This window comes from Scleropages formosus, chromosome 9, assembly GCF_900964775.1.
Source record: "Scleropages formosus chromosome 9, fSclFor1.1, whole genome shotgun sequence".
Lineage (NCBI taxonomy): Eukaryota > Metazoa > Chordata > Actinopteri > Osteoglossiformes > Osteoglossidae > Scleropages > Scleropages formosus.
Genome location: NC_041814.1, coordinates 12,940,031 through 12,967,541, shown reverse-complemented (window position 1 = coordinate 12,967,541; position 27,511 = coordinate 12,940,031). Strand labels below are relative to the sequence as shown.

Genomic DNA, 27,511 nt, shown 5'->3' with positions numbered 1-27,511 from the left:
GTACTGCTTCTTAAAGGATGACCTAGAAGTTTAATTCAGTTCTGCAAATATCTTATATAACACAGGAAATTCACAGCTTAGAATTTTTCTCTTTGTGTAGTTAGGCTTATTGGCTGTTTGTCAACCAAAACCAAGCAAAGACCAGCGACTGACTTGTAATTGTTACGTTCGCAGCCTCCTGATGTACCTGTAGTCAAAGAGACGGACCCCTCAGTGCCCAGCAAAGAAGACATCCCAACTTTTGATGAGTGGAAGAAAAAGGTTATGGAGGTTGAGAAAGAGAAAAGTAAGTTCAAGCTTCATCATGTTTCATCAACCCTGCCAGCATGCACATAGTCAGAAGCTGTCCATAAAAGGGCATGACTCGGAGAATTCCCTGAATTTCACACTTGACTGAACTGAAGATGTCCTGTGACGGTGAAAAGATAATGGATTGCATGTAGGTCTGCACAAGATTTGCTCAGCTATAGGATTTTTACAGGCCTGTAAGTAGGAAGTGGAGCGTGCACAATGAGTGTTGCGTAACTGCCAAGAGCAAACGCAGAATTAAAGGATGGACTCTCTGGAGCAGAAGAGTGGACACTCCAGGAGCACGATGAGTGTGACTCTTGGAGGCTTTTAACCCTTAGTGGTCTGTAATGATGGAAGCATTTCAGATCTTGTCTCATGTATGAAGATACTAAAAACTCAAAGGCTATTTACCATTTGAAAGTAGTTTTTAAGATTAAATGAGTACATATGTAATGATTAAAAAAAAAAAAAAAACCCACCGATGGATTAGATGACTCTTTGACTATTTTCTTTTTGATAGGTTAAGGGCCTCCTTGTTTGTTTGTGTCTTTCTCATGCCTTTCTTTTCACTGTTATAAAACAGATAAATATTCCACATCATGCGTACCTGTATGTACCCAAAAACACAATTGTCTTTGTAACCTGGTGATGGGAGGAAAAAAAAAAAATGTTGAGCTTTTGTGAGCTCCTGCATCATCTGTTTCTCTGGCAGGCCAGTCCCTGCATACCACCTCCAGCGGAAGCTCACACACAGTGAAGAAGGTACAGAAGAACTTCAACAACTATGCCTCTGTCGAGTGTGGGGCCAAAATCTTGTCGGCCAACGCCGAGGCCAAGGTACTGGCAGGTTCTTCTGAGCATGTAGAGAGCAGCAGCCATCTTGTCAAGTCTACTAGTTTTCACCTAACTGCTGTACTTTATCAGCAACTTTGTTGTTTTTGTTACAGAGCACCTCTGCAATTTTGATGGAGAACATGGATCTTTACATGTTAAACCCCTGTAGCACCAAGATTTGGTGAGTCATTGTATGCTGTTGAAACTTGTTTTGCCACTTTATGCTTGAACTGTGCTGACTGCATTATTTTTTCCCTTCATTTTTGGCCCTTCTCAAACTATGTATTTTTTCCTTTCATCCACATGTGATTTCATATGCATTTGTATGTATATGCCTGCAGGCTTGTGTATATATACATGTGACAGATATTGTGATGGGCCAGTAATTCTCCTAATGGTTATTCTCCTTAAGAGGTAGCTCCGTATTGGGGATCGAGTGCCACGGGTCAGTTCTTCTGTTTTCCTAGTTCTCGTCCTACTCCTTTTTCTGGCCTCTACAGGTTTGTCATTGAACTGTGTGAACCTATTCAAGTCAAACAGCTGGACATCGCAAATTTTGAACTCTTCTCTTCCACTCCCAAAGATTTTTTGGTCTCCATCAGTGACAGGTTAGTTGTTTTTTGAGTTGTGTTTTCTGTCAATCAATGTGAAATTGTTGAATTTTGGTGCATCTGCCTTAGTCATAATGGAGAGATTTTTACAGAAAACAAAAAAAAAAAAAAAATCATACATTGGGAATTGCAGATATCCAACCAACAAGTGGATCAAGCTGGGCACATTCCATGCCCGTGACGAGCGAACAGTGCAGAGCTTTCCTCTGGACGAACAGCTGTATGCCAAATATGTGAAGGTAGGGCTGTGTACACACTCCTTCAAACCAATAGAGACCCTCTTCCTAGATCTGAGAGGTTAGGGACTTCTTTCTTGAGAGATCTCTTAGATTATATGCATGAGGGAGCAGGTGGATGTTGCCCTTTCAGATAAATCATAACATGTGGTAGTAATTTATAGAGACTAGCTAAATGAGGACTGCACAGACAAGAGAGGATGCGTTAGACATGTAGTACTGCCCTGTAGCAGACAAGGTCCTAATTGAATCTGCTTTTGTTCTTCAGTGGCAGATTTTGCTCTTGTTTTTAATCCCTGATGCACTGGAGTGTTTTTGTCCTTGTCACATGGAAAGCTCAAAGACCACATGCTGCTGCACAGTTAGTGTTCGGATAATATCACTGGTGACCTTGCTTGAACTAAACATGTGGCTTGCAGTAAAAAAGAGCTGATCAGTGTTGCTTATTGAGAAGAGTTGTTTTTTTTTGGGCGGCACGGTGGCACGAGTAGTGCTGCTGTCTCACAGCGCCTGGGTGGTACGAAAGGACGTGGGTTCGATCCCTGCTCAGCGTATATGGAGTTTGCACGTTCTCCCATGTCTGTGTGGGTTTCCTCCCACAGTCCAAAGACATGCTGTTCAGGTTCCCCCACAGTGTGTAAGTGACAGTGTGTTCCTCTGGTGTATGGATGAGTGACCCAGTGTAAGTAGTGTAAGTCACCTTGGTGAATAAGGTGTGTGGGCTGACAACACTACATAGAGTTCTTTGGAAGTCGCTTTGGAGAAAAGCATCTGCTAAATAAGTAAATGTAATATAACTTTTTTTTTTTTTTTTTTCAAGCCTATTGGAAAATTGAATCATCAAACTACTTTTCAGCAAATTACACCTTTAAATTTTGGTTAAGAAAACAGGCAATGCCAGGGTAATTCCAGGGATATGCATTCTGATAGTTTAAGAATGTGTGTTTGTGTTTTTTCTGCAAATGCTTTATAAGAGCTGGAAGTAATTTCATGTAAGGGGGAATGCTTTTCAAGCACTTCTAGATTGATACTAATCTTTTTTTTTTTTTTTTCCCCCCCTCTGTCAAACAAAATGTATTCTGTCTCTTCTAGTGTTCTTTGCCATCTGTGCTGTGACTTTGTTTTTAAAATGTATTTAGCTATGTGGGTTACAGCCTTCAAAGAAGAATCAAAATTTTGAATCCACAGCAACCTGATGGTATGAATTGGATTTTTGAGCATCCTAAATTAAAAGTTTACTGCTTTTTCCTTTGCTATTTGCACTTATGACTGAAAATTTAATAAAAGCTCTTAGGAGAAATGTTTGGTATAAGAGTAGATGAGGACCTGTCCTATTTCTCTCTATGCTCCTGATGTGCTCATGTACCTGGCTAACCCTCAAATATCAGTCACAGCAGTTCCAAAGGTGATACTTAAATATACTAAATACTAATATACTAAAATTTCACACTGTAAAATTAATGTCTATAAATCTTTGATTATGCAGGTTTACACTGCTCATTCTGACTAGCATTATCCTTTCAAATTGGCAGTTTGTGATTTTGGGTATCTTTTTTAAAAAAAAAAAAATCACACCTGATTTTTATCAGTTGCTAAAGACCAACTACTGATTACCACTATACAATACAACTATTCTGCTTACCACTAATTAGGCAGGTTATAGATGATAAAGCTGAATGGATCTATTACCAGTTTCAGTATTTGGGAGAATTAATGTTGTTAGGATGAATATTTGACCTCTGCTGTAATGCCTCTTCAAAAATTTACCATTTTACAAATTGGCCAGATTTAAAAGAAAATAGGTATGTTGATTTCAACATTTCTTTGAAACTAAATAGCCCATAATCAACTCTCCAACTGAAAGAAAGTGGTAGGGCTTTTGCACGGAATAAGAGATTTTACTACTGAGCCACACACAGACTGGCTGAAGCTGCTTGTCCCAAGCGGGGTTGCAGCGAGCCAGAGCCTAACCCGGCAACACAGGGCGCAAGCCTGGAGGGGGAGGGGACACACCCAGGACAGGGCGCCAGTCCGTCACAAGGCGCACCAAGTGGGACTCGAACCCCAGACCCACCAGAGAGCAGGACCTGGCCAAACCTGCTGCGCCGCCAGGTTGATTTAGTCAGTTTTGAGTTACCCAAGATCATTAAGGTCTCTGACATTGTCAGATGTTCCATAAGATTCCATCCTTACCTGAGAACTTTGTCATATTCAACACACCTAGTTTGGACAGACATTAAGAGATAATTTGGGATCTCAAACATACCATCATTATGTTTGCCAGTGCAAATTTCCCCCAGTTACCCATAATGGGCTCCACAAGTGGTTATCTAAATTGGCATTGGATATGTTATGTTTATTTTTTAACAAATAAAAAAGTGGTCAATTTCAGGTGCCTAAGAAATAATTTTGGTTTACCCGATTTGGACTTCTAAAGATATCTACAGCTACTACATCTTATTAGAGCCCTTGAAAAGGAGGATAGGCTACAGACAAAAGTAACAAGAGTTCAAAGCGTATGATCTCTGCATTACATATCATAAGTGTTGATACTGGCACTTAGAATGCATTTAGGGAGACGTAGGAATATGACCATCGCTTGGTTTAGTGATGAAAAATGATCGTCTATATGTGCCAAAGCCTTCCCTGCCTGCAATTCCGTCAGCATCCAGGAACAAAACTTCGAGCTCTCCCAGAGAATGTACCTCACTCCTTTGCAACTTTGCAGGATGTTCCCAGAGACATCTCAGCTGTGTTTTAAATGTAAACTCTCCCTGGGCACTTTGATACATTTATTCTGGGAATGTGATGAGATGCGAGCTGACTGGAATGGGGTCTGCCCAGTCACACAGAAAACCTTTGAGGAAAAATTTTATTTCTCCCCTGTAAACTGCAACCCAGATTCCTTTTTTTGATGAAGTTATGAAACATAGTCTCACTATTCTTATGTACTTGGCAATCAGATGTATTTTATACACCTGAGGTTCGCTCTATAAATGTGTGTATAAATAGTGTTGAGTTTTCTTTCCTTGAAAAATTAATTTTGATTTGCATGACAATTCAGAGAAAATCTAGAATGTCTGGATGACCTGGAACAAACTGTAGTACATAGTGCTACATGATCACACCTGTGAAATGTTGCAGCTATTTGACATTCTGTCTTTGTTTTATATATGTGGACATATTTGCAGTTTCTCAGTGTGCTGTCCCTGTCTCTACATTGTGACCCAGTGCTGTTCATAAGACTAATAAAAAGTATACTGTAGCTTTCTACAGCTGAAGGTTTGCTCTGCCTTGGAGCAAGACCTTGGGGTAACACTCCTTGCCCAAATTGATCTCCTGCCAACTGAAGCAGTGTTTGGAAGACAAGGCTTTCATTTTCTCTTAGCATGTGTTGTCTTGTACATGCACAAAATTTTTCTCTTCAGATGAGCATGTATGTTGCTTTCACTCTCTCCTGTCTTCTGTTGCCCCTTTGCCTCATTTTGTGAAGTGCTTGTGTTGTCACGGTAAGAAACAAAATTGCTTGACTTCCTTGCAGCATGTCTCAAGTCTCCTTTTTTTAACTTTCTTTTTTCTGTTTTTCTCTCTGCCCTGTTTCTCTTGCTTCAGATGTTCATCAAATACATAAAGGTTAGCATTCTTCTTTTTCTGTGGTTTTCGGTGCACGGTCGTAGGGAATGTTGGTGGCACCATTAATGCATGGCAGTGAAGCACTGAAAAATTACAGTTTACACTGTTAATACTATAAATGAATATTAGTGTGACGTTCCCATTTCTTAAGCTTTTTATCGTTGGTGTCTAGGTTGAACTGATTTCCCACTTTGGATCTGAGCACTTTTGTCCCCTGAGTCTGATCAGGTAAGAGTGTAATGATTTGAAGGCAAGTTTTTAAAATCATTTCCATTCAGCAGAATTTACAGTAAAGGAGTTAAAGACCTTGGTTTGTGAATAATAAAAAGCTGCAAACTGCTTGTACAAATAATCACTTCTATTAACACAATATTCTTGAATGAAGGCAGATTTCCATGAGAGCTACTAAAAACGTAATAATTAAAAGAATAACAGTATTGATAGTATCTGAGAATATAGCATATGGTTTCATTTAATTTTGTTTACTGTTATTGAACAAAAACTGGTCTGAAAACCGCAAAGTGGAAGAAGCAGCAAAAGAGATGTGGAACACCGAGTTCAAATAAATCCTAGTGGATGTGTCATCTAAGATGTTCCTCTAAATTGTTTGTTTGTACTTTTCTCTAATGTGCTTTCTGGCCAGTAATGCAGTATTTGACAGAATAGCAGCACACTAAATTGACACTTTCATGGCAGTTAATTTAGACAACACTTGCATAACAGTCAGGGACCTCTCTGGCACTGAAGGGCTGAAGTTGGCCATTTGCCCCAAACCACCAACTTCAGCTTTACTTACTCTTGCAGAATACTTGAATTCATTTCTCCTTTTGTCTCCTGCGGTCCATAGACTAGGCCAAGGGCGCTATTGACAACTTCTGAGGACGTTTGCCAGTGTCACTCAGCGCATCAGTTCAATGTTCGTTGCAGTTCGCTGCAGAGTTTGTTGATTACGGAGTGATTAGTTGAAGAAGACTAGGGTGCCTCAACAATGCCTGTGTTAGTGATGCATGGTGCTCATCTGTGGATTTGCATAGTTGGCATTCTATGCATATAAAAATACCGTTTCATCTTTCCCGTTCAGAGTGTTTGGTACCAGTATGGTGGAGGAGTATGAGGAGATAGCAGAACCGCAGTATGCCTCTGAGAGACTGGAATACCTGGATGAGGACTATGGTAAGTCCACTAAGTCAACAGTTTGTCTACTGTTTGTGTTAACATGTTTAAAAATGTTAGTTTTTACATAAATGCTTAATCTATGGTTATGATGTGATTGTTACCCTAAACTCCATAACATAATTGTAACAGTTTTGACATTGAAAGTTGCCCAGGGCAAAGTTATCAGCTAAAGCTGGTGGTACATGTAACTCATGACTGTACCACCAGCTTTAAGTGATCAGCAGAGCTATCAGACGGATCGTACACACACTGAAGTACAAGTTCTCCACTCTACAGATTACCCACCTGGCTATGTACCAATGGAAGACAAATCTTCTAAGAACCTCTTGGGATCGGCAACAAGTAAGCATGGGAAGAGCCATCTCTGACAGCTTAACCAAAGAAATAATTCTGAATGTAGCATAGCAACCAAAGAATGCAAATTTGACTAAAGTTAGTTTGTTTTTCTGTGGCTGTAAAGAAGTAGGATACAGAGGCTGCTTCCCTAAGAAGCATAAAAGGATGTGTGTGATTTTACAAACAGCTGTAGGCAACACTGATCCTGTCCACTGTTAGAACCTCAGTAGGATGAAAGTGGGAGGTCACAGTGCCTCAGTCCTATTGGCTGAGTCAGCTGCATATTCAGCCCCTCCTCCAGTGGATTGAGGTCTTCCAAAATATTACTGTGTCTTCCTCTGGGGAAAAATAAATCGACTCCATATACCAGCCCTAGTGTTCTCTTTGTGGGCCCCCCTCGGTCTGCCAGTTCTGTGGTTTTTGTACGCTGGAGGCCTGCAGTGGTGTAACTGCTTATCATTGGGGCCTGCTCTGCCAGCAGTTTAATAGGAGAGGGTGTTCATGTGTGTGTTTGCACGTGTGTCCGTTCACCCTGCAGATGCCATTCTGAACATGGTCAACAACATTGCTGCCAATGTGCTGGGGGCAACACCAGAGCTTGAAAAAGGGGCAGATGCAGAAGGTAACAGAATACACATTATAGTCCTTTACAGTCCCTCTTCAGTTCTGGGTGGGTGTAGGAACACTTTGGTAATTTCTGTCTTAAATCTACTTGCGTAATTTTTGCAGTCCTCTGCGTGCACTGATTTTTGACAAGATCAGAAACTGCTCTGTCAGCATTTTTCCCTTAACTACTGCCCTGTAGCAGTTAGCTAAATAGATTTGTGTTGATAGAATGAAGCTTGGCCCTGTTCTGGATGGTTTTTCCTTATTTTCTGCATTCCTGGCTGCTGATTACTAAATCCTCTCCATTGTCTGTTGCAGTAATGAAGGGATATTGCGGTAATTATGAAACTGAGCAAAAGCTTTCATAATGGTGGGATACCAGGTTCCACAATCTGAAAAAACAGAAACCTGGCAAGTTTTGTTTTATTGGAGAACACGGCAGAGGAGTTTTATTATTGTTCTCCTATGGCTTGCTATCGAATATTATTTGGATTTGGTTCTGTCACATGCTATTCCTTACAAGTATTCGTTTCAAAGTTGTAGAAAAAATAAATGCTAATTGAGCTTGTTTACAGTCTATTTAGCAAGCTGTTGTGAACTGTTGCCATATATATCTTTAATAAATGGATTAGTGCAGCAAAACATGATTTGAGTTGAGCTCTCTAGTTTCATTTGCTACACAAGTCTTTGGACTGCTTTACAAAGGTGTGACTGGAGTCTGCTTTCTTAGATCACATCTTGGAGCTGGCATTGCCTCAGTCACTTGTAAGATCACCGGAACAGGGAGCAGCATAAACCGTTTAACTTCCTGCATCTTTTCTCCCTCAGCATAAAGGATGTTCTTTGTTTCATGCTTTTAACCTGCCATAAGCAAATGTTTGCTAATTGGTAACGTGACTAGGTTCGCTCTCAGCCCTAATGGGGAACAGATGGATGTGTGGTGGCTATTTTCCCTAGCACTCACTGACCCCCATGTGCTTTTTTACATTGACTGTTTTTGATCTGATTTGGCTCCAGATGTTCATTTGGCATGCAGCAGTGAGGGACTTTGCACAGTGCACATCTTTGTTAATTGTAAGGGAGTGAAATATTACTATTTTTTTTTATGTGTGTTTAGTTTTTACTTCTGAAGAAACATAACTCCCCCCCACAGCCAACTTTTCCACTGAAGCGGAGAATGTGACGATCACGTCCACAGACTCTGCATTGAGGTCCAGCCTGCCCTCCACCCCGAGCCCCGCCCCCTCCTCCCCTTCAGGGTAGGTGTCAGACCTGCGTCATTCAGCATTATGCCTGTGGGGACTTAACAGCCTACACACTGTTTCATGGATTTTTTTTTTTTTTTTTTCCTTGGTCTGTCAGTATGCTTGGTTTCAAGAACTCTTTCTTGCTCCTATCCCTGTCCTAAAGCTGTGTCCTTTGCATTGCACGTGTGAGGATCAAGGGCTGTTTTTCTTTCAAAGCAGTCGACATACAAAAGCACACTGTACTTCAATATTTGTGAGAATGTGTGCAAGTGGGATTATAGAGTTGAAAAATGTTTGAGATGGATAAAGATGCTAGTTATTGTCTCACTGCACTTTTTTCCCCAGTCAACTGGACACTTTGGGGTTGAGCCCTTCTGCAAAGGAAGAAGAAGTGATGGCTGTCACAGAGTCCCCTGCTCCAGCACTCCCAGAAGAGAGCCGCATTGTGACGTTGGTGCTGGAAGATGAGGAGGAGCCCAGCCAGTCAACGGTCACCCTCCTGGAGGAGGAGGAGGAGGAGGAGTCAGAAGAAGAGCCAAAGGAGGAGCGGGGCCCTGACCTGCGGCAACAAGAGAGCCTCACACAGTGTGGTGGCCTATTTGCCCTGTCCTGCGTTGCCACCCTGCAGGAGTTCCTGCACCGCTGCTGTTCTGTAGCTGTGGCTCGGCAACGTGCACGCAGTGGCCACCGGAAGGGACGGGATTCTCAGGCCAGGATCCACACTGTACCAGCACTGCCAAATGCTCCCCCCTCACCGTCAAAGCAGGAGCTACCGTCACACATGGAGAAAGACATGGAAACGGGGCACTCTTTGCCGAAAGAGGAAGTGGTCATCACAGTGGACTCATCCTCTGTCCCGCTGTCCCCCCTCGCCAAGGACGTTGTGGGGCTTGCCCCTGAGCCAACCCTGCTTGAGCCAAGCCAGACAGCTTCCTTTCCCCATTTCAGCATCTTTGAAGCCAGTCTGCCTGTGGTCACACCCACAGAGCAAATCCCAGAGACTTCTGGTGGAGCTGATCTTGACACGAGTGCACGATTATTGAACGGTGTCCCCGAAACTCAGTTGGATGGAAGAAGCCCTTCCACCAGCAGTGCCTCCAGCAGCACCCCTAGCTCTTTGGTGGAGCACCCCAGTTTGGTCTCCACACAGCCTGATCCACAATCCCACACAATGCTGGAGCATTCCTTTCAGTCCTTCCCTACAGCTACCCAGGTCTCTGATGTCCTTAATCCATCTGATCATCCAGTCACCTTTCCTGAGACAGATGCTGATAAGCTAGCGTCAGAAGAGCCCCCCAGAGCTGGCCCTGTGGTGGAGCCCTCCGAGGCGCCAGTGCTCCACCTGGAGCCTAAAGTCGAGGAACCCATGGAGGACAGTGTTCTGACACCGACCTCTGGCAGTGGCCCACTACCTCGTACTGCCACAGATTTCTATGCTGAGCTGCAGAACTCCTCTGAGCTAACCTACAGCAATGGCAACGGCAACCAGGTACACGGCTCCAACCAGAAGGAATCTGTCTTCATGAGGCTCAATAACCGCATCAAAGCCTTGGAGATGAATATGTCTCTTAGCAGTCGCTACCTAGAGGAGCTCAGCCAGAGGTGAGACTTGTATGTGTCTTGGCAGTTGGCAAACATGCACTTCACTGAGAACTTGACTGACTTAAATGATGTATGAGAATGCACTTAACAGATTCCACCTGTCTATTTGTTCTTCCTGTCCGTCTGAATGTCTGACTGAAATCTGTCGGCTGACTCAGGTATCGAAAGCAGATGGAGGAAATGCAGCGGGCCTTTAACAAGACCATTATAAAGTTGCAGAATACATCCAGGATTGCAGAGGAGCAGGTGATGAGTCTCTGAAACATTCAGTCCTCATATGTGCCCCCCTCCCAACGAGGATCCAAAGTATCTAAAGTTCTGTAGTAGTTAAAGGTGTGACAGACAAGTAAGATTCCTTTATTTCCGTTTAATTTCTTAGGATCAGAGGCAGACTGAATCCATCCAAGCCTTGCAAAGTCAGCTGGAGAATGTCACACAGCTGGTACTGAACTTGTCCCTCACAGTCAGCCAACTGCAGAATGAGGTAATGAGGATGCTGCAGGCCCCTGGCTCTGGTCTCTGCTCCCTACTGTACTCTTTGTGGTTAAGGTATTTTTGTTCACACTGACTGACTGCAATAGGATATTTTACACACACTAGCCTCGTCCCAAGATGTGCCTTTTCAACCTTTCCTGTGGATTTGTAGAGGCTGAAGCAGCAACCTTTAGGCATCAGTTGAGTGCCTTAATTAACCATTACAGTTCTTCCAGACACTTGTTTCTACCTCTGCCTGTCTGCGGACTGCATCTGTGTCTTTGGCTGACTGTTTTGTTCTGAGTATGTTTCTATGTGCTGTTTTGAACTGAAGGTGTCAGACCGGCAGAGCTACTTGGTGGTGTCCCTGGTGCTGTGCCTGTCACTCAGCCTCCTATTGTGCATCCAGTGCTGCCGAGGCTCTGCCGCCCCTCCCCCAAACTCAAACTCTTCCCTCCCCAAGAGCAACCACTATCCCAGTCCCAAGAGGTACCCTATAAATAGTGTGCATTAGGAAAGGCGTGGCTTAATTTTTTTGAATTTTGATGATTTTGATCAGTTCCCCTTCCCTCCCCGGTCACAATGCTCTTTTCGTTTAACTGTGCTGTCTGCCTTTCAGGTGCTTCTCTTCATATGACGACATGAGTCTGAAGCGGAGAGTCTCATGCCCTCTTGTGCGGTCCAAGTCATTCCAGTTCCCCCCTTCAGAAGGCAAGTGTGCTGAGAGAACTCGCTGTAATCCCTGGAAAGTGAAGTCTGCCATGATACCCTGCCCTGTGCAAATGGGACCTTTAACCTGTGTTTTCACACACAGTTCGTTGTTACCCTTGTGCTCTGTGCAGTAAAGTGTGTCGTCCCTCTTGTAAATCCATTGGATCTAAGAAATGATAGAGATCCTCCTGAGACCCAGAAAAAAAGGGTTAGGGTTATGTTTGTAGAATTTCTAGAATGTTGTTCAAGCCCCACCCCAAACATGTGCTAAGGTGCATTAGGACCCCACATTAATGTACAGTTTTGGAAATTTGAAATGGCTGGATTTCAGGAGGATATCGTACACTGGAACAAAGAACTTGTTTCCCAACATTCACAAAGTTAAAAATTTGATTCCAAGTACAAGGGGAGGGGAGAAGAGTTTATTACTTGCATTAATGTAAGGAAGCCAGGATGCTGAAGGGTAGGTTCATTTTCCATTTTCCATCATTTGATCACAGTCATTCCAAGTACCATCCCAGCTACAACATAACACTATCAGCTGAGCTACAAGGATGGAGGATAGAAACCTCCAGCTTACAGTCTCTCATGAAACATTACTTCTGTCTCTCACGTTTGCCTCATGCCACAGTTGTGCTCAAGAGCTTGTGCAATTACCATTGCTGGTTTGTCTTCCAGACATCGTTTTGGTTAAATCACAGGTTAATTAGCTCACGGTTTGCCTGGCTGGCACACGTAGCACATTTGCAAGTAGTAACAACAAATTGGGTCGACTTTACCCGGCCGAAATGTGTGAAAAGGCTTCGTCATTCTGTGCAGCTTTGCGTGAATGTGCACATTATGATGCCCACGCTGTTTATTTAATTTCATTTAAAATTGTCCAGAGGGCATTTAATGGATTCAGGTGAATATTTACACAGCTTTTCTGTCTTTTCAAATGAATTTGAATTACTACCTGCAAGTGCACAGCTCATGCTTTGAACTGGCTTGTGTTCCCATACCATCATTTAACCTCCATCCCTTTTTTCCCTCTTTAGTAGGTCCAGATGACTTGTACATTGTAGAACCTCTAAGGTTTTCGCCCCAAAAAAAGGTACAGTTTACTTTAAAGGTCCATTTACCTACTGGTGTTTTGGTTGGCTGCAGCTTCCTTGTCAGGCTCATGTACTGGTGATTCTGTTGAACTGTGGGTCAGCTGCTTTCCAGTAGAGCTTTAACTGCTTCTGTGCTTGTGTTGCTGCCAGTGTCTCACTGGTGAGGACAGACTGGAGTAGAGTAGAGTATCCTTGTGTAACCTGTACTGTTTTGTGAGTGAGGTTTTATCCAAATTAATTTTCCTTGGAACATCCCATTTCCTGCCCTGTTTGGTGTTCAACTTGATCAAAACAACTTTTATGTTCAAGATGTTGTTAATCATTCTCATTTGATTTCATGTGTTTTTGTCTTTTTTTTCTTTCTGTACTTAAAGTCTGTGACATATCTGCTGTACAGCTACTTGTGTGACAAACTGTCAAGCACAGATGTGGATAAAGTTGCTTTTGAGAATTTTCATTTATTCACTCCTGTTGTTAGTGCTTTGCACCCTTTGTGACGCCTTCTCTCTTCCTACTCAGAAGAAGCGATGCAAGATGAAGGGCGACAAGGTGGAGACACTGAAGCCTTCCGTCCCCGGGCTGCTAGTAGCTAACGGAGGGCCTAAGTGCAATGGCACCCCACCGCCGCCGGGGGAGGCCTGCCCACCTCCCTCTAAGGACCCTACCTCCGAGGGTGGCTCCGAAGGCTCCTGTCACTCAGACGAGCCACTCTCCAGCAGCCAGCCTGCGCCCATGACCCGGATGGAGAAGAAGGCATTCAAGCGCCGTCGCTCCCGGCTGAATGAGCAGGGCCGGAGCACGCGGGAGCTGCTGCCAACTCTGGAGGACATTATGAAGGGAAGCAAAGATATGGGCATCGGGACCTTTGGGGTGACAGCGGTTTCGGGCCAAGTCTGATATTTGCACCATCACCACCCCCACTCGACCACCCTCTCTCTGTTGTTTTTCCTCTTCTGGCCCTCACCCTCACCTGAGTGGAATCCCCTCCACTGACAGGGGGCAGAAATGGGGAGGTGAACAGGACTTGCCGGCCATGGCTTGGGGATGGCTGAGAGATCCTCCACTATCATGGCGGCAAGCACAGGACAGTGATTCCCCTGACCTTACACATGCGCTCTTGAAACCTCTTGTTTATGTGCCTTTTGGTCCCTTTTAGAGCTTTGATAGGTTGAAGATCTTTTTTTCTTTTCAGGAGAGCATTCTTATAAAAAGAGGAAAAAAATAAGAGGAGATCATTTTAGCGTGGTTGGATTTTTTCTACAGGATTAGCACAGTGTTTGGATGGAATATGCATAGCGTCTGGAGTCCTGCGCTACAGCTGGCGGTGAGCAGGATGGGAGTCCAGACAGAGCAGGCAGGGAAGAGCCCGGAAGCCTTTCTGTGTTTTGGAGATATATAAAGCTACTCAAATTGGCATGAAGTGTGCAGCAAGACAGGTCCATTGTTTTCTTTGGTTTTCTCATTTCATTTCCTTTCCTTCAGTATAACACTAAACTACCTTCTTTGTGGGACCAGTGTTTTTTTCGTGCATTTAGAACCCAAACCTCTTAAAGCAACAATGTGCAACGGGTGATTGTGGAAGGGAGTATATACTGCCATGCCCCTTACTATAATTTAGTCCTCCTTTAACCTGAAAGTGTTACCGAGCATGTGACTCATTCATTCTGTATGCTTCTTAAGCAAGTCAAGAATGGCCCTGTAATCAACACTCACATCCTTATGTGAAACAGGATTTTATTTCCTCACCACATCTGAAATCCAGCAAACCCAACTCAACAGTGGTGTGTGGGGGAGGGAATGTTGCTTCGACTAGTTTGTGTGAAGACGTCACAGTCAACAGAAAGGTCCTTGCAGGTCTGGCTCTGCCAATGGTTATATTTATGTATTTATTTATTTAAGTGTTGCGCATGTCTCCCTGCCTGAGATTTACTGTTGGGAAATTCCTCCAAGATCATTTTTGTGTCCACTGTAATGACCAGAATAATGGCACACAGCATGGTACTGAAACACTGTTTTTGTCAAATCTGTTTTTACCTTGAAAATGGAGCTGTTGTTGCTTTATACACAACTGCCGTGGAATACAAGATTTTACAGTAAAAATTAGACTTGTATGTGCCAGAAAGTATTTGACACTTCTTGTACATTTTCTGTCCCTGGCCCATCAGGGGTTGCAATTCACAGTGCAAGGACAAACTTGTTACAGCCCTTGGTTCCTTTGCGTTTCCTGATAAGCTCTGTAGTTCAGCACATTGGCATTTGCACTCGTTTGGTTCCACTCGGCACAGCTTCCCTGAGTCCTGTATCTTTGAAGCACTCCCAAAGTCCTTTCTCCTTTTTCCACTAGTCGCCTTGTTGAAAGAAGTCTGTCCTTTTGAATAGTTTTTGGCTTGTCATCAGTGTTTTGTCAACCAGTGATAAATGAGCGGGGAACAGGAGAGTGTAAGAATAATTCCCTTGGTTCAGTCATTTTTATTCCCGTTGCTGATAGTTAGATCAGTTGCTGTATTTAATAAACAAATTCAGAACTGGCTTTGAATGCAATTTAGCAGTTTTAAGAATGGTCCCATTTATATGCCTGTGGGTGATGCATCTTAAATCATGTTCACTTTTGTACCCTTAAATGTGTTTGAAAGTATGAAAAGCTGTGTGTTCAGGTGAGAGTAAAGCATTTTCATGTGTCTTTCTTGAGCGCACATCTGCGAGGATGGTTGAATGTTGCTGAATGTTCTGTCTTGTGACAGTGAATAGTGACTCTATTGGTCCACAAGCTCAGTGTGCACTTTATTTCTCATGCCTTCTGTTTTTCACTGTACCTTGTGTGTCAAGTGCTTTTTCTCCTTTCTGAGCTCTCCTCTCCATGTGGCACCCCAGTAGTCCCAGGAGGGTGCAGGGGAGCACCTCTATTTTATTTTGTGTAAGGATGAGCTGCACAGCACTTGTGGAACAAGAGCAAGTATAACTACAGAGTTGTAGTGCCATTAGAAACTGTGAATTTCTAAATAAAAACACTGACTTTCATCATAGTGCCTTTTTGACTCTTCTTTTGGGGATGAGTGAACTGTTCTTTTGATGTTGTCATTTGTGGGCGCTCAACTCTTGTGAACAGATGGGCAGATATTCTGGTTCGGTTCTGAGAACGCCAATGAATTTGCTAGTATACAATCAAACGTGGTACCGTGTTTGATTCTATACTAGTCAATTCACTGGTATAGAACCAGACACGGTTGCTCATAATAGTACTATTGGAGAAGTTACGAAAAGCTGGGTAGATACCTCAGTGTTCGCTCAAATTACCTTGCAATTTAAACGCTAACTTTTCTAGCAGACAAACAGTCTCTAGAGTCCGTCGCAGGGAAGGAGCCTCTGGTGTGGACCACAGCAAAGCACATTCATTTGACAAATGCCTCCCTCACTGCGTCATAAGAACAGGTTCTAACGCCGGATGAAATCAGCAGTGCGGACTTTGTACCCCCGGAACTGCTCGATGAGAGGGGCTGCTTTCCATTTCAGCTGCCTTTGAGCATAGTGCCGCGCTGAAGTAAAATAGTGGTTTAGCGTAGTAACGGAAATCGGTTTATCCACTAAACCTACTTCCACGAAGAACCAGGTGCGGTATCGCCTCTTCAAGCGTGACCAGAGGCCTAGTATCTTTAACAGAACGTGTGTCTGTAAGTGCCAAACGCAACGGCCAAAAGCCACATTTTATCAGTGCAGTTACATTTTAACGTGCTTGAGCTGCCCTCTTTTGCCTTTGGTCAAATGGAGAGGCAGCAGGGGGCCCAAAACAAGATGGAAATGTGTCAAACTCGAACCATGAAGTGTCTACGGAACACAAGGCTAATAGGACCAACTGGGCATTTGGTGGCGCTGCCTGCCACTACGTCACCGTGTTCTGCCAGAAACGGGAAACGTCCCTCTTTCTTTGTGACGTCATATCCGTCTGGGAACATGGCGGAGGAGCTGGAGGTTGTAGATGTTGAGGGAGAAGGAACCGAGGTGAATTTAAGGTAAGCAGAGCATTAATGCGTCGATAGCGAGCTTTGAGGAGTTAACGGTTTGTATCTCGGGCTCTAACGACCCGCATTTATGTCAGCAATTGATTGTTTGCCATACTTTAATTTAAGTAGACCGCGTGTGTTTTCTCAGTACGTGACGTGGTGCTGAATTCCCGCGTTTAATTCATACAAAGTCTTCTGCGACTTATTTATAATAGTTGCGCGTTGCAAAGGGAGTGGCTCGCTCTCTTCCGGTAATTACATGTTCAGTAAGAACAGAACAGGCCAAGAAGAAGTGATATGCATGATGATAGTCCTTCTCATCGTACGTGTGCGGTGGTCGTTGTGTCGACGTCACGAAGTAACCTGAATTAAAGAAGCTGTCTCAGATTACTTGGGTGGGAAAACGGTTAGCTTGGGCATTATAAAATATAATAAACAGTTTTTTTTTTTTCCATTTTCAGGGCTTACTTTGTCCATTTCATTGCACAGTACATCTTTAAAATATGGCAACATGATTTGTTTAAATCTGTATTGGGTGATTTTGAAATACTTGCTTAGCAGCTGCAATGTGAAACCTTATCTTACCATTTGCTTAATTTTCAGCAGGGACTCTGAGGATGGAGGTGTCCTTCAGGATCAGTATTTGCAGTCGGTCTGGAAGGCTAACAGTGGCATTTTAGTAAGGGCTGCATTCCACACGTATTGTAATCAACATGGTCATTTTTTCCTGTACTTCCCCCCCCCCCCCCCCCCCTAAACTTTTGCATTAGATTTTTCTTAATGCCTTTATATACTGCTCTTGTCTTTTAGCCCTGGACTTTAGACAGTTCCATCAGTGCAGAGAACAGGGAAGCCATTGAGAAGATGCTGCTGGAAGAGGAGTATCCTTTTAACGCATAGCTACATCTTACACTTACATTAATTTATTTAGCTGATGCTTTTCTCCAAAGCTATTTACAATGTTTGCCAATATTTTCCCATCCATCCAGCTGGGTAATTTTTACTGCAGCAATTCAGGATAAGTACCTTGCTCAAGGGTACTACAGCTGGAGGTGAGATTTAATCCCGGGTCCTTTGAGTGCAAGTAAACGGTTCTAACCACAACAGTCCCTGTTTTTCAATTTTTTTTTTTCTTACTGACTAGTCTAAATGGACATTTTTATGTTTTTTCTTAACTTGTTCTGGATATTATCTGGCTGGTAAGGAACTGCCCAAAAACCTCTGGACTGGTGAAAAGCAGAGAGTTAAAAAGTAAGTGATTTTGGCCTGCTCTAAAGTACAGAGACATAAAGTCTTTCAGTAATGAACCTCACAATACACTTGTATTTAGCAATAGAAGACTGATGGTTTCGCTACTTATTTTGCACCAAGCAATGGGTTCTTTATATTTAAATGCCAAATTGATGACTGCTTTCTACTGGGGAATATTGACTTGAAAGTCATTTTGAACTGTAAGTCTCAACTTCTGTAACTTGAAACATGAGTTTCAGGTTTTTACACCAAGATAAGTGCTCTTAAGCTAAATTCAACTCATGGTGACCAGTCTTGTAGTTTTCATGGTAAGTGAGCATGTGGAAGTGGTTAACCGTTTTCTTCCACGCTAACTCAGCGAGAACATGCAAATTCCACACACTCTGAACTGGATTCGAACCTGTGGCTGATTCTGTAGCTCAGACACAGTGGCGTTACATTTTCAACCTACTACACCTCTTGTATCGTATTTGCTTATATATTTTTAAAAAAGGCCATAATTGTTTAAGAACAGTGAAGTTTAGCTATGCCAGAATTTATAGAAGTGACATGTTTCTGTGTTGTAAAATTTTCTCGTGGTTAATTTCTAGGTCTCCTGTGAAACCGGTGGGACAACCTGTTCGCTGGGCTCAGGAAGAGAAGGATCTTTTTGAGAAAGGACTAGTAGGTGTTTGTTTAGAATTACTGAATATAAGAGCTGTGACACATCTGAAGTAAACAAAAATTTCCAGTTGGAATGCAGGACAGTTTTTACAAATAGGCTGTATTTTTCTCTTTTGTAGCCTAAAACATTTATTTTTTCAGTTTGATAGTTTTATTTAACACTTCTTACAGTGGAATTTAAAGCTAAGAAAATTATTATAGATTCATGCTTTGCATTCTTTTTTCTGGATGGTTACACAGGCTCAGTTTGGTCGGAGATGGACAAAAATTGCCAAGATGATTGGTAGCCGCACTGTTCTGCAGGTCAAGAGCTACGCCAGGCAATATTTTAAAAATAAGGTTGGGCTCCGGTATTCTTTTTAAACTATTTTAAGTGCTTGATAAATTCAGATAAGATTTCACATAGTATTTAATGGGAAAATATTTCAAATTGTTTTTGCTCACCAACTTGTCACTTTATTAATTTTAGGCTAAAATTGATAACCCATTGCTGAAGACCTCAGAAGTGTCTTGGGGGTCCATGAGTGAACCTGCATCAAATGTAAAGTGGACATCTGGAAAGTCAGCTGAAGATCGCAGTGCTGTGCTGTCCAATGCGGTGAGGATTGAGAGGTTGTCCGATGATGAAGATGTGGACGTCACGGATGACCTTAGTGATGATGCTGCTCCCTGGGAAAGCCAGCCAGATCTGTCTGAGGCGACATCTTTAGAGGGCCCCCACAACCAAACCAATGCATCCTTCTCCACCCAAAATTCCAAGCCTTCCTTATCCACAGAGCTGTCCCATGATGCATTGCCCAGTGGGGCCAAAGAAGGGTCTGCAGATACACGTTGTGACGCCACACCTGTTGTTGAAGAAGATTCTGAATTAGCCAAGCCTGACAGCCCAGGTGAAATGTCCATGTCCGAGATGGAAGGAAAAGAAGAAACAGGTAGGCTCAGTATTAACAGTTTGGCTTGTTTTGATTTTTCTGCATTTCTACTCAATGCATTGCCTAGACCAAGCAAATAATTATCATAAAGTAGTAAAGAAATTACTCAAAATATTGGAATGTATTTAACGTGCTATACATATGCTGCACGATTCTTGCTACCAGTGCATGTTTAAATCTCCACCAAGGACTCTTCAGTTGTCTGTCCATGCATTTTTTTCATGTTTTGCTGGATGATGGCTGTGCTGTTGTCCATTTGTAGGCCAGATAGAGCCAGTGATAGGGCTGGATGTGGAGTTTGAGGAAGACCTGAAGGTCCCAGAGCAGGAAGTGCAGCTGTGCAGATTGGACATCACAGAGGAGGAGAAGCAGGCAATCTCTGAGTTCTTTGAAGGCCGTCCATCCAAGACCCCGGAAAGATACCTCAAAATCAGGAACTATATCCTGGACCAGTGGTATGTCTTGCATCTGAAATTCTGCAGTTGAAGATGTCACTTGGTTTTTACTGTACAGTAAATCGCACAGTTATTTACCAGAAGCATATAAAAGCAGATCTGATAGTTTCAAACTGAAACAACACCTGTGTTGGTTTTGGAGGGTGAACGGTAAACAGAAATTAAACGAGAATGTCTATAACAGGGAGAAGTGTAAACCTAAGTACTTGAACAAGACATCGGTACGGCCTGGCCTTAAGAACTGCGGTGATGTTAACTGCATTGGTCGAATACACACCTACCTGGAGCTCATTGGGGCCATCAACTTCAACTGCGGTAAAGCCCAACAACTGGGAATCTCTGTGTAGAACCAGTTTGCTCTACCTTTCTCGTCTACCTCCTTTCATTGCTTGAATCTGTGTGTCTCTGCAGAGCAGGCAATTTACAACAGGCCCAGGACAGTGGAGCGCTCCCGAGCAAAGGAAGCCAGGGACACTCTGGAGGCATACCAGCTTGCTCAGCGGCTACAGTCCATGGTGAGAGCAAGACAATGGCTTTACTGTCATTTGTCCAGTTTACTTGTGCTGACTACCATGGTGTTGGATACACCTGTGTAATTTCCATTCTTCCAGCGCTCAAGGAAGCGGCGGGTACGAGATGTGTGGGGAAACTGGTGCTACCCAAAAGATTTGGAAGGACACACGTATGAGGTAGGGCAAGTTTTTTTTTTTTTTTTTTTGTTTTGTTTTTTGTCACTCTATGCAAAAGTCCTCAATCCTGCCTGTTGTGCTGGTATTTATGCTGTTTTCATTACAGTTGAGTGCTCACTGCCAGCAGTGAATTGAACTGTTTCACTTACTAATGTAATTTGGTCTTATCTCAGTGCTGTGCATGATAGCTGTTTTAAAGAAAAACAAGAAATGTGCATCACACAGCCTGCTGGAACCAGATACAGAAACACCCTGCAATAAGGCATGGCACTGTGAAAATGTTATGCGGTGCATTAGGGCACCAATTTTAGGATAATAAGGTGTCTGGTTGTCTGTCAGCACCTCAGTGCAGAGGAGCTTGCCAAGAGGAGAGAGGAAATGAAGAAGCAGGCCAAGCCGGTCAGGGTCCCCAGGCAGAGAGGGTGAGTACCCATGAGTACTTGAGGCTGTGTGAGTGGCTCAACCCTTTTTACGGCATGCTGAATGACAACAAGCTGCAAGTCAGTGGCTTATGGGTAATTTCTGCGTACCGTTCATTTTCTGCTCTCTACTTTGTTAGCTCCTTTGACCCATTTCAGCTCATCCCCTGCCAGGCCTTTGGTCAAGAGAAGCAGGTCAGGAAAACCTTTTGCTCATTAATATATTCAAATATTAATAAAACTTTTGTGTGTGTGTGTGTGTGTGTGTGTATGTGTGTATATATATATATATATATATATATATATATATATATATATATATATAATTTTGCTGACATCCTTGTTTAAAAAATAATTTGTGAAACGAACATTTATGTGTATCATACTATATATTAATGTGTGTACGTCATTGTTGACAGCAGTAATTATTGTGTATATTAATATGCTTCTACAGTTATTGTTATGGGGTTAATAACCAGAGAATTATGTTGTTTTTTTTAATTTTATTATGTCTTTTACTTAGGAACCGTTTCAGGTGCTAGTTTGTGCAGAGGCTCTGGTTGTTATGGACATGGTATGTTTGCCATTTTGTAAAATATTTTGATTGTGGAATCTCTTTTCTGTTCCCAATCATTGAGACTTTGGGGATTGAAAACAGATTCTTCTAATGTAAATAAATGAGCTTCCTCTGTGGCTGACTACACTCTCTACCACTTCTCTTGACTCATCTCACTTTGATCCACTCGTCTTTTGCACATTAACTCACTTTCATTATTTTAAATTTTTCGAATCAATTAACTTGCTAACTTATTTTTCTACTTATTTAGATGTTTAGTTTCTTTAAATTAGTATGCATGCACATATACATTCATACACACATACAACATATTTTATGTTGTATGCTGCAGCAACTAAAGTTAGTTTTTCTTCTGGGATTGTGAAAGTTTTATTTTTTTGATTCATTCTTTCAAATTACTTATCTACACATACTGTTTGTAGCTTTGTTGCTTTGTTTTCTAATTATCCTGTAAAAGAGACACTAGACATGTTTTTCCAGTCTGTCCTGTGTTTTTACATTGCTCACGTTTTTTTAAGTGTACTATTTTGTATCCTCTTTGTTGTAGAATAAAGTGCGAATTCTGCCAATACTGTGAATAGTGAGGTTTAGTAGCCAAATGGGAGTACGGAATTGTAAAAGCCACAAACTTGCCCAGCTGGTACTTTGCAGTGGCTGTTTAAAGGACTTTGAGACCTGCAGAAAGGAAGCAGATCTGTATTTATGACTAACTTTGGCTATTTTCTAGTATGGTGGTGCTGCCCTGCTTAATTAGTGATGAAGGAAATTCCAGTGTGTTGTTTTTAGACCTATAATTGTCAAATGTTTTATATCAGGGTGCACAGTTGTGGTTCTTGAGGATTGCAGATCTTCCCCCTTTCCAGACTTATCTGTGGTTCTCCCTATAGCATGCACATGTGTCCATGGGCGAAGTCATTGGGCTCCTGGGAGGAGGTTATACCGAAGGCGAGAAAGTGTTGAAGGTGAGGACAGTATCCTGAGCAGTCACTCTTTGCTTTGGTGATGGGACTGGTGTTGATGATGGCCTTAACGAGGAGTGTGCTGATTGCTGCTTGTGTGTGAAAGTGGTGCGGATCAAGATGTTGATGATTTTTATGTTTGAAAAGTGAAAGTTAATGAGGTGATTGTGAAAGTGCTATTATGTTCTCTCTTATAAATTATGATGTATAAGACCTAAAGACGGGTGGAAATGATGCATTGTGGCAATCTGTACCAGGGTGGTGAAAGCAATGGGTATGCCGTAATGTGATGAGAATATTACCATGATGATTGTGATGCATGAGGGGGGTGATAAAAGTAGTGGTGATGCATGGGGACTTAAAGATGATGACTGTGGCTATGCTTTATGTGATGGTGATAGCACTGATGACTGTCAGCAGTGATGTGTGGGATCTTTATTGGAAGTAATTGCTATGATGCTGATCTTATATGAGGTGCTGAGAAAAGAAGTGGGAGAGATGGTGACACTGATGTATGGCTCTCCACAGATCTGTGCTGCAGAGCCCTGTAACAGCTTGAGCACAGGGATGCAGTGTGAAATGGATCCAGTGTCTCAGACCCAAGCTTCAGAGCTCCTGGCTGGGCGGGGTTACAGTGTAGTGGGCTGGTACCACTCCCATCCTGCCTTTGACCCCAACCCATCAGTTCGTGATATTGACACACAGGCCAAGTACCAGGTTTGAATGAATATTGAATGCAGCATCTCATGTTCTCAGATGTAGAAATGCAGATGAGAAATTATGTCTGTAGTCCCTGGTGTGTTCTGACATAGTGTTACCTTCTCTCGCTACAGAGTTACTTCTCCAGAGGTGGAGCTCCCTTCATTGGGATGATCATTAGCCCATACAACCCCAGCAACCCCTTGCCTTACTCCCAGACCACTTGCCTGGTGGTGAGCGAAGAACAAGGACCCTCAGGATCTCACAGTATGCCTCATGAATTCATATAGCTTCATACATCATGTAACAGTTCTCTTGTGCATTGTGTAATGGGATATTTCTTCACATCCCTTAAATCACACTGACTCTCTTGTGTAGCTTTTTACCAGAATGCTGAATTCATATGAAGTAGAGAGCAGTAAATTCATTGATTGTTTTATATACAGGCAGTCCCTGGGTTACGAATGTGTGACTTACGTAAAACCTGTAGTTACGAACCATCACCCCGTAAAGCCTATTACGTTAAAAATTAGTTACATACAATAATTCGTAACAACAAACGGGCACTACTTTGCAACGCGTATCAGCTTGTGGGCGGGGCGCGAGCCCAAGGTAGGACAAAGACTTCCTTCTTTTCAGTCAGACCACATTGCTGTTAACAGTTTCTCATGTGTCACTGTATTTGGCTTTAATTTTTTTTGTTTTTACTGTCCTAACCATGGCACCGAAGCGTAAATGTGATGCAAGTATCAAAGAAAAGTAAATCAATCACGATCGAAGCTGTAGTGGAAAAAATGAAGCGATCGGGGAAAAAAGGTGAAACTCCAACGAACATTGGAAAAGCGAACATTAAAGTTTCTTTAATGTTTTTTATACCTACACACACACACACACACACTCTCTCCTTCTCCTCCTCACTCTTGTAGTAACATTTTTCAGTATTACATCGTTACATTGTATTATTATTATTTCTGTATTGTTAAAGATGTTTTAATGTATCCGGAAGTGTTTCTTTTTTTAAAAAAAAAAAAAAATACATAGAAAGGTACACAATATACTAAGTCAAACATTTGACTGATGTTAGACATGAACCTTACTTAACAGTTCTGACTTGCATTCCTAAGTCTCTAAATCATATTTCTGCACAACTCTTTTGTAATCCAGGGACTGTCTGGACTTGGGGATGAGTATTTTTAATGATGCTACATTTAAAGCCAATGCATCAGTTTAACTGTAAAGATTCACAAGTTTGTTTCAGCTGTCTCAAGTAAATTTTTGCCCACTTACCATGATTTGAATTGACATTAACAGATTATAAAAAGTCTGTTTATTTCAGCCCTTTTTGACATTCAAGCTGATGGCCAATTGAAAATCTGCCTAAAAGTTGTGAGATGTTAAGATTTGTGTTAGAAATACAGTATCTTTACTGTCATCACAGAAATATTCATGATAGATTTTCAGCTTTAAGAATCTATCAAGGAATTGTTCTCAGCAGGTGAACATTATGGTACATGTGAAAGGCTTTCTTTTTATTAAGCAGTATTTACTAGCTTCTTATGCCTTCCTATGTGTGCTGCAGAAATTCCTTTCAGGTTTGAGATCCACCAGTCACATGAGGAGCCAGACTGGGCCCAGATCATGAGAAGGGCAGAGTGGGTGGTGCACAAATACAAACAGTGTCACGGGTGAGAAAGGAAATACCATTTCACAAATGGCAACAGAAACACGTCATCTTACTGTAGTACAGGGAACTTTGTTGATGTCATTAAATCTGATCATGTAATTTTTGTCTTCTCAGCAGTGTGCCCATGGATAGGTTTTTCCGTAGAGATTCTCATCTCACCTGTTTAGAAAAAGTAAGTACAGTGAGGCTTTCAGATGTTTTTGAGTAGGTGCCAAAGATGTTTATACTTTCCAACTGTATTATTTACTGCTATTCACATGGCACATTCTGCATGTCCTTAAGTCGCAAAGGAATATTGGCACTGTATATTTTACCGTAAAATGACTACATAAACCCTGGGTTTATGAAATTTGGTAATATCAGGAGATTGCATATATATTTTAAACAATCATTACAGTGGGATGCATGACTGTCAATTTTTATATTAATATTGCACATATGACTAGTAAATATTCATAATTGTTTGTTATACTTTGGGTAAGGTAGTTAAATGATTTATATTTACCATTATGTTTTCCATCCTCTTACTTATGCCTACAGATGCTGGCTTCACTGAGGAAGTTCCTGGAGCAGCTCGAAGATTGTGCTGTGACCGCATTCCTGGCCCAGATTGAGAGTCTCTTTCTCTCCAAGTTCTTGACTGTTAACATGACTGAACAAGATGACATGCATGCATTAAGTCCACATGCTGAGTTGATTGAGGCCTTTAGATTCTCTGCATCGCAGTCAGACAGCAGGGAAGAATTGCTAGCGTCCCAGGCACTTAGAACAGAAACATTAGCCTTTCGAGAATCAGACAGTCTCGATGGGGTCTTTAGTGTGCTGCCAGTAAATACAGACCAAGTCTAAGGTGTTGCTTGGGGACTCTATTGTCCTGTCAAAAAGCCAGTTACATGTCAGAATTGAAAGTTTTATACAGCATCATTACCCTTTTACCCATGTCATACTGAAAGAAATTTATTTTCCTTTTTTGTAAATTGACATGAATGTGGTGAATTTAAATTGTTATATGTAACTCTTAGGTTATGTAAATTTTCTAAGAATGAACTGTATTATGTGGCTTAAATGGTACAAATCAGTATTAATTGAATAACTGTGGAGAGAAAATGGGTACACATCATGGTCCACCACAGATACGAGTGTATAGCCTCATCTTCCCATCTGGTCTGATGTGGAATTTTCAGCAGGGTGTGTAGAGGACAGATGATTAGTTTGGTCTTCATACTTACCTTAGTGTATCGATACTTGCAAAGCTGGGACACTTTTATAAAATTGTGAATTAAAGCAACTGGCATGGTTCTAAAAAAATGATATTGATTTAACATTTTCAGCCCATACTTAAAAATCCAACTAACGCAAAATGTATTCATATTTAAATATGGAACATACTCAACAGTGAAAACATAATAAATTCAATATATTTATGGACTTGGAGTGCTGGAAATTATGTATTATTCTTCATTGTGCTGATGCCTTTGTCCAAAGGTGATGTACACTGTTGGGAATCAAGGTAACAACTGGGACAATCCAGAAATGCAATATGGAAATTGAGAGAAGGACGATCAGTGTCCACTTCCGGAAGAAATTGGCGCCATCTAGTTAATGACACTGAACCATGTATTAACAACAGGGTAAAATGGGAAAACGATGTCCAATGTAGTTAGCAGGCAGTGTAAATATATAGCCCAGCGCTCGGAAGGTTTCTCAAGGTAAAGCTAAAACACTTTAAGAGAAGTGCGCGCGACACTCGGCCAAAGTCGCGCGCTTCTCGCTGGCCAGAGAGCTGTTTTTGCGGCCGGTTCAAGTGTTTTGAGACAAAGGTTGGTTTGGTTGCGTCGCGAGGGAGACGTTATTAGCGGAATTTAACCGTCTCCCGTCAAAGGACGCGTAGGATGCTTATCTGGCTGCTCCTATTGGCATCCGTGCTGAGGCGAAGCGTCCTTTCATACGAACTGAACTCGGCTCGTACCAGTTCATGTTAAAGAGGAGCAGCCGCGTGACTCCACGACTGTTCGGGTCTGTTACGCGGCTGGTTGAAACATCCACGGAATTACAAACGGACGAATGCAGACATTCAAAAAGAAGCTAACGGTCGTGGGAAGCACAATAAATGAATAAGCGACCTCGTAAGATGAAAAAGATAGACGAAGACGCCATACGTGAACAAAATATCAACTCTAACTTGGGGTGGGCATTCACAGTACAGTCAGTCGTCCAAGGACTAATCGATTGTACTCGTCAGAAGAGCTGAACATCAGAAAACTTTATATAATGTTCACTGAAAAGTACAGCGATTTTAACGTGTCCTATGATACCTATCGCAACATTTTTAAC

General features: G+C 42.1%; 2 protein-coding genes across 7 annotated transcripts in view; both read left to right on the top strand.

The window, feature by feature from the left end:
• The window catches only part of LOC108923512 (SUN domain-containing ossification factor-like), a 34,413-nt gene extending 19,179 nt beyond the window's left edge, over positions 1-15,234 (top strand). For 2 of the 4 annotated variants that reach the window (XM_018734296.2, XM_018734294.2), the window contains 18 exons: positions 175-286; positions 1,004-1,128; positions 1,239-1,306; positions 1,626-1,733; positions 1,870-1,975; positions 5,585-5,605; positions 5,778-5,833; positions 6,687-6,778; positions 7,058-7,123; positions 7,656-7,739; positions 8,877-8,982; positions 9,316-10,572; positions 10,731-10,818; positions 10,952-11,056; positions 11,381-11,535; positions 11,666-11,757; positions 12,795-12,850; positions 13,371-15,234. In XM_018734296.2, the coding sequence (XP_018589812.2) occupies positions 175-286; positions 1,004-1,128; positions 1,239-1,306; positions 1,626-1,733; positions 1,870-1,975; positions 5,585-5,605; positions 5,778-5,833; positions 6,687-6,778; positions 7,058-7,123; positions 7,656-7,739; positions 8,877-8,982; positions 9,316-10,572; positions 10,731-10,818; positions 10,952-11,056; positions 11,381-11,535; positions 11,666-11,757; positions 12,795-12,850; positions 13,371-13,748 (3,075 nt within the window). In that variant the 3' untranslated portion in view covers positions 13,749-15,234. The remainder of the gene's footprint in view (positions 1-174; positions 287-1,003; positions 1,129-1,238; positions 1,307-1,625; positions 1,734-1,869; positions 1,976-5,584; positions 5,606-5,777; positions 5,834-6,686; positions 6,779-7,057; positions 7,124-7,655; positions 7,740-8,876; positions 8,983-9,315; positions 10,573-10,730; positions 10,819-10,951; positions 11,057-11,380; positions 11,536-11,665; positions 11,758-12,794; positions 12,851-13,370) is intronic. The other 2 variants (XM_018734295.2, XM_018734297.2) reach the window with 2 other exon arrangements.
• A 1,560-nt stretch (positions 15,235-16,794) lies between these two features.
• Positions 16,795-26,611, top strand: mysm1 (Myb-like, SWIRM and MPN domains 1). 3 transcript variants are annotated; one of them, XM_018734227.2, is made up of 20 exons: positions 16,795-16,858; positions 17,453-17,528; positions 17,660-17,730; positions 18,035-18,100; positions 18,691-18,763; positions 19,004-19,102; positions 19,233-19,695; positions 19,958-20,150; positions 20,335-20,465; positions 20,562-20,665; positions 20,762-20,839; positions 21,179-21,261; positions 21,399-21,453; positions 21,782-21,832; positions 22,723-22,797; positions 23,323-23,511; positions 23,628-23,760; positions 25,073-25,178; positions 25,295-25,349; positions 25,718-26,611. In XM_018734227.2, exons 1-20 carry the CDS (start codon positions 16,800-16,802, stop codon positions 26,024-26,026), a joined length of 2,469 nt encoding a protein of 822 aa, XP_018589743.2. In that variant the 5' UTR covers positions 16,795-16,799; the 3' UTR covers positions 26,027-26,611. The 3 variants fall into 3 exon arrangements, with proteins under 3 accessions (XP_018589743.2, XP_018589741.2, XP_018589742.2); XM_018734225.2 differs by having other exon boundaries at positions 25,292-25,349; XM_018734226.2 differs by having other exon boundaries at positions 16,800-16,858; positions 17,456-17,528; positions 25,292-25,349.
• The last annotated feature ends 900 nt before the right edge of the window (positions 26,612-27,511 follow it).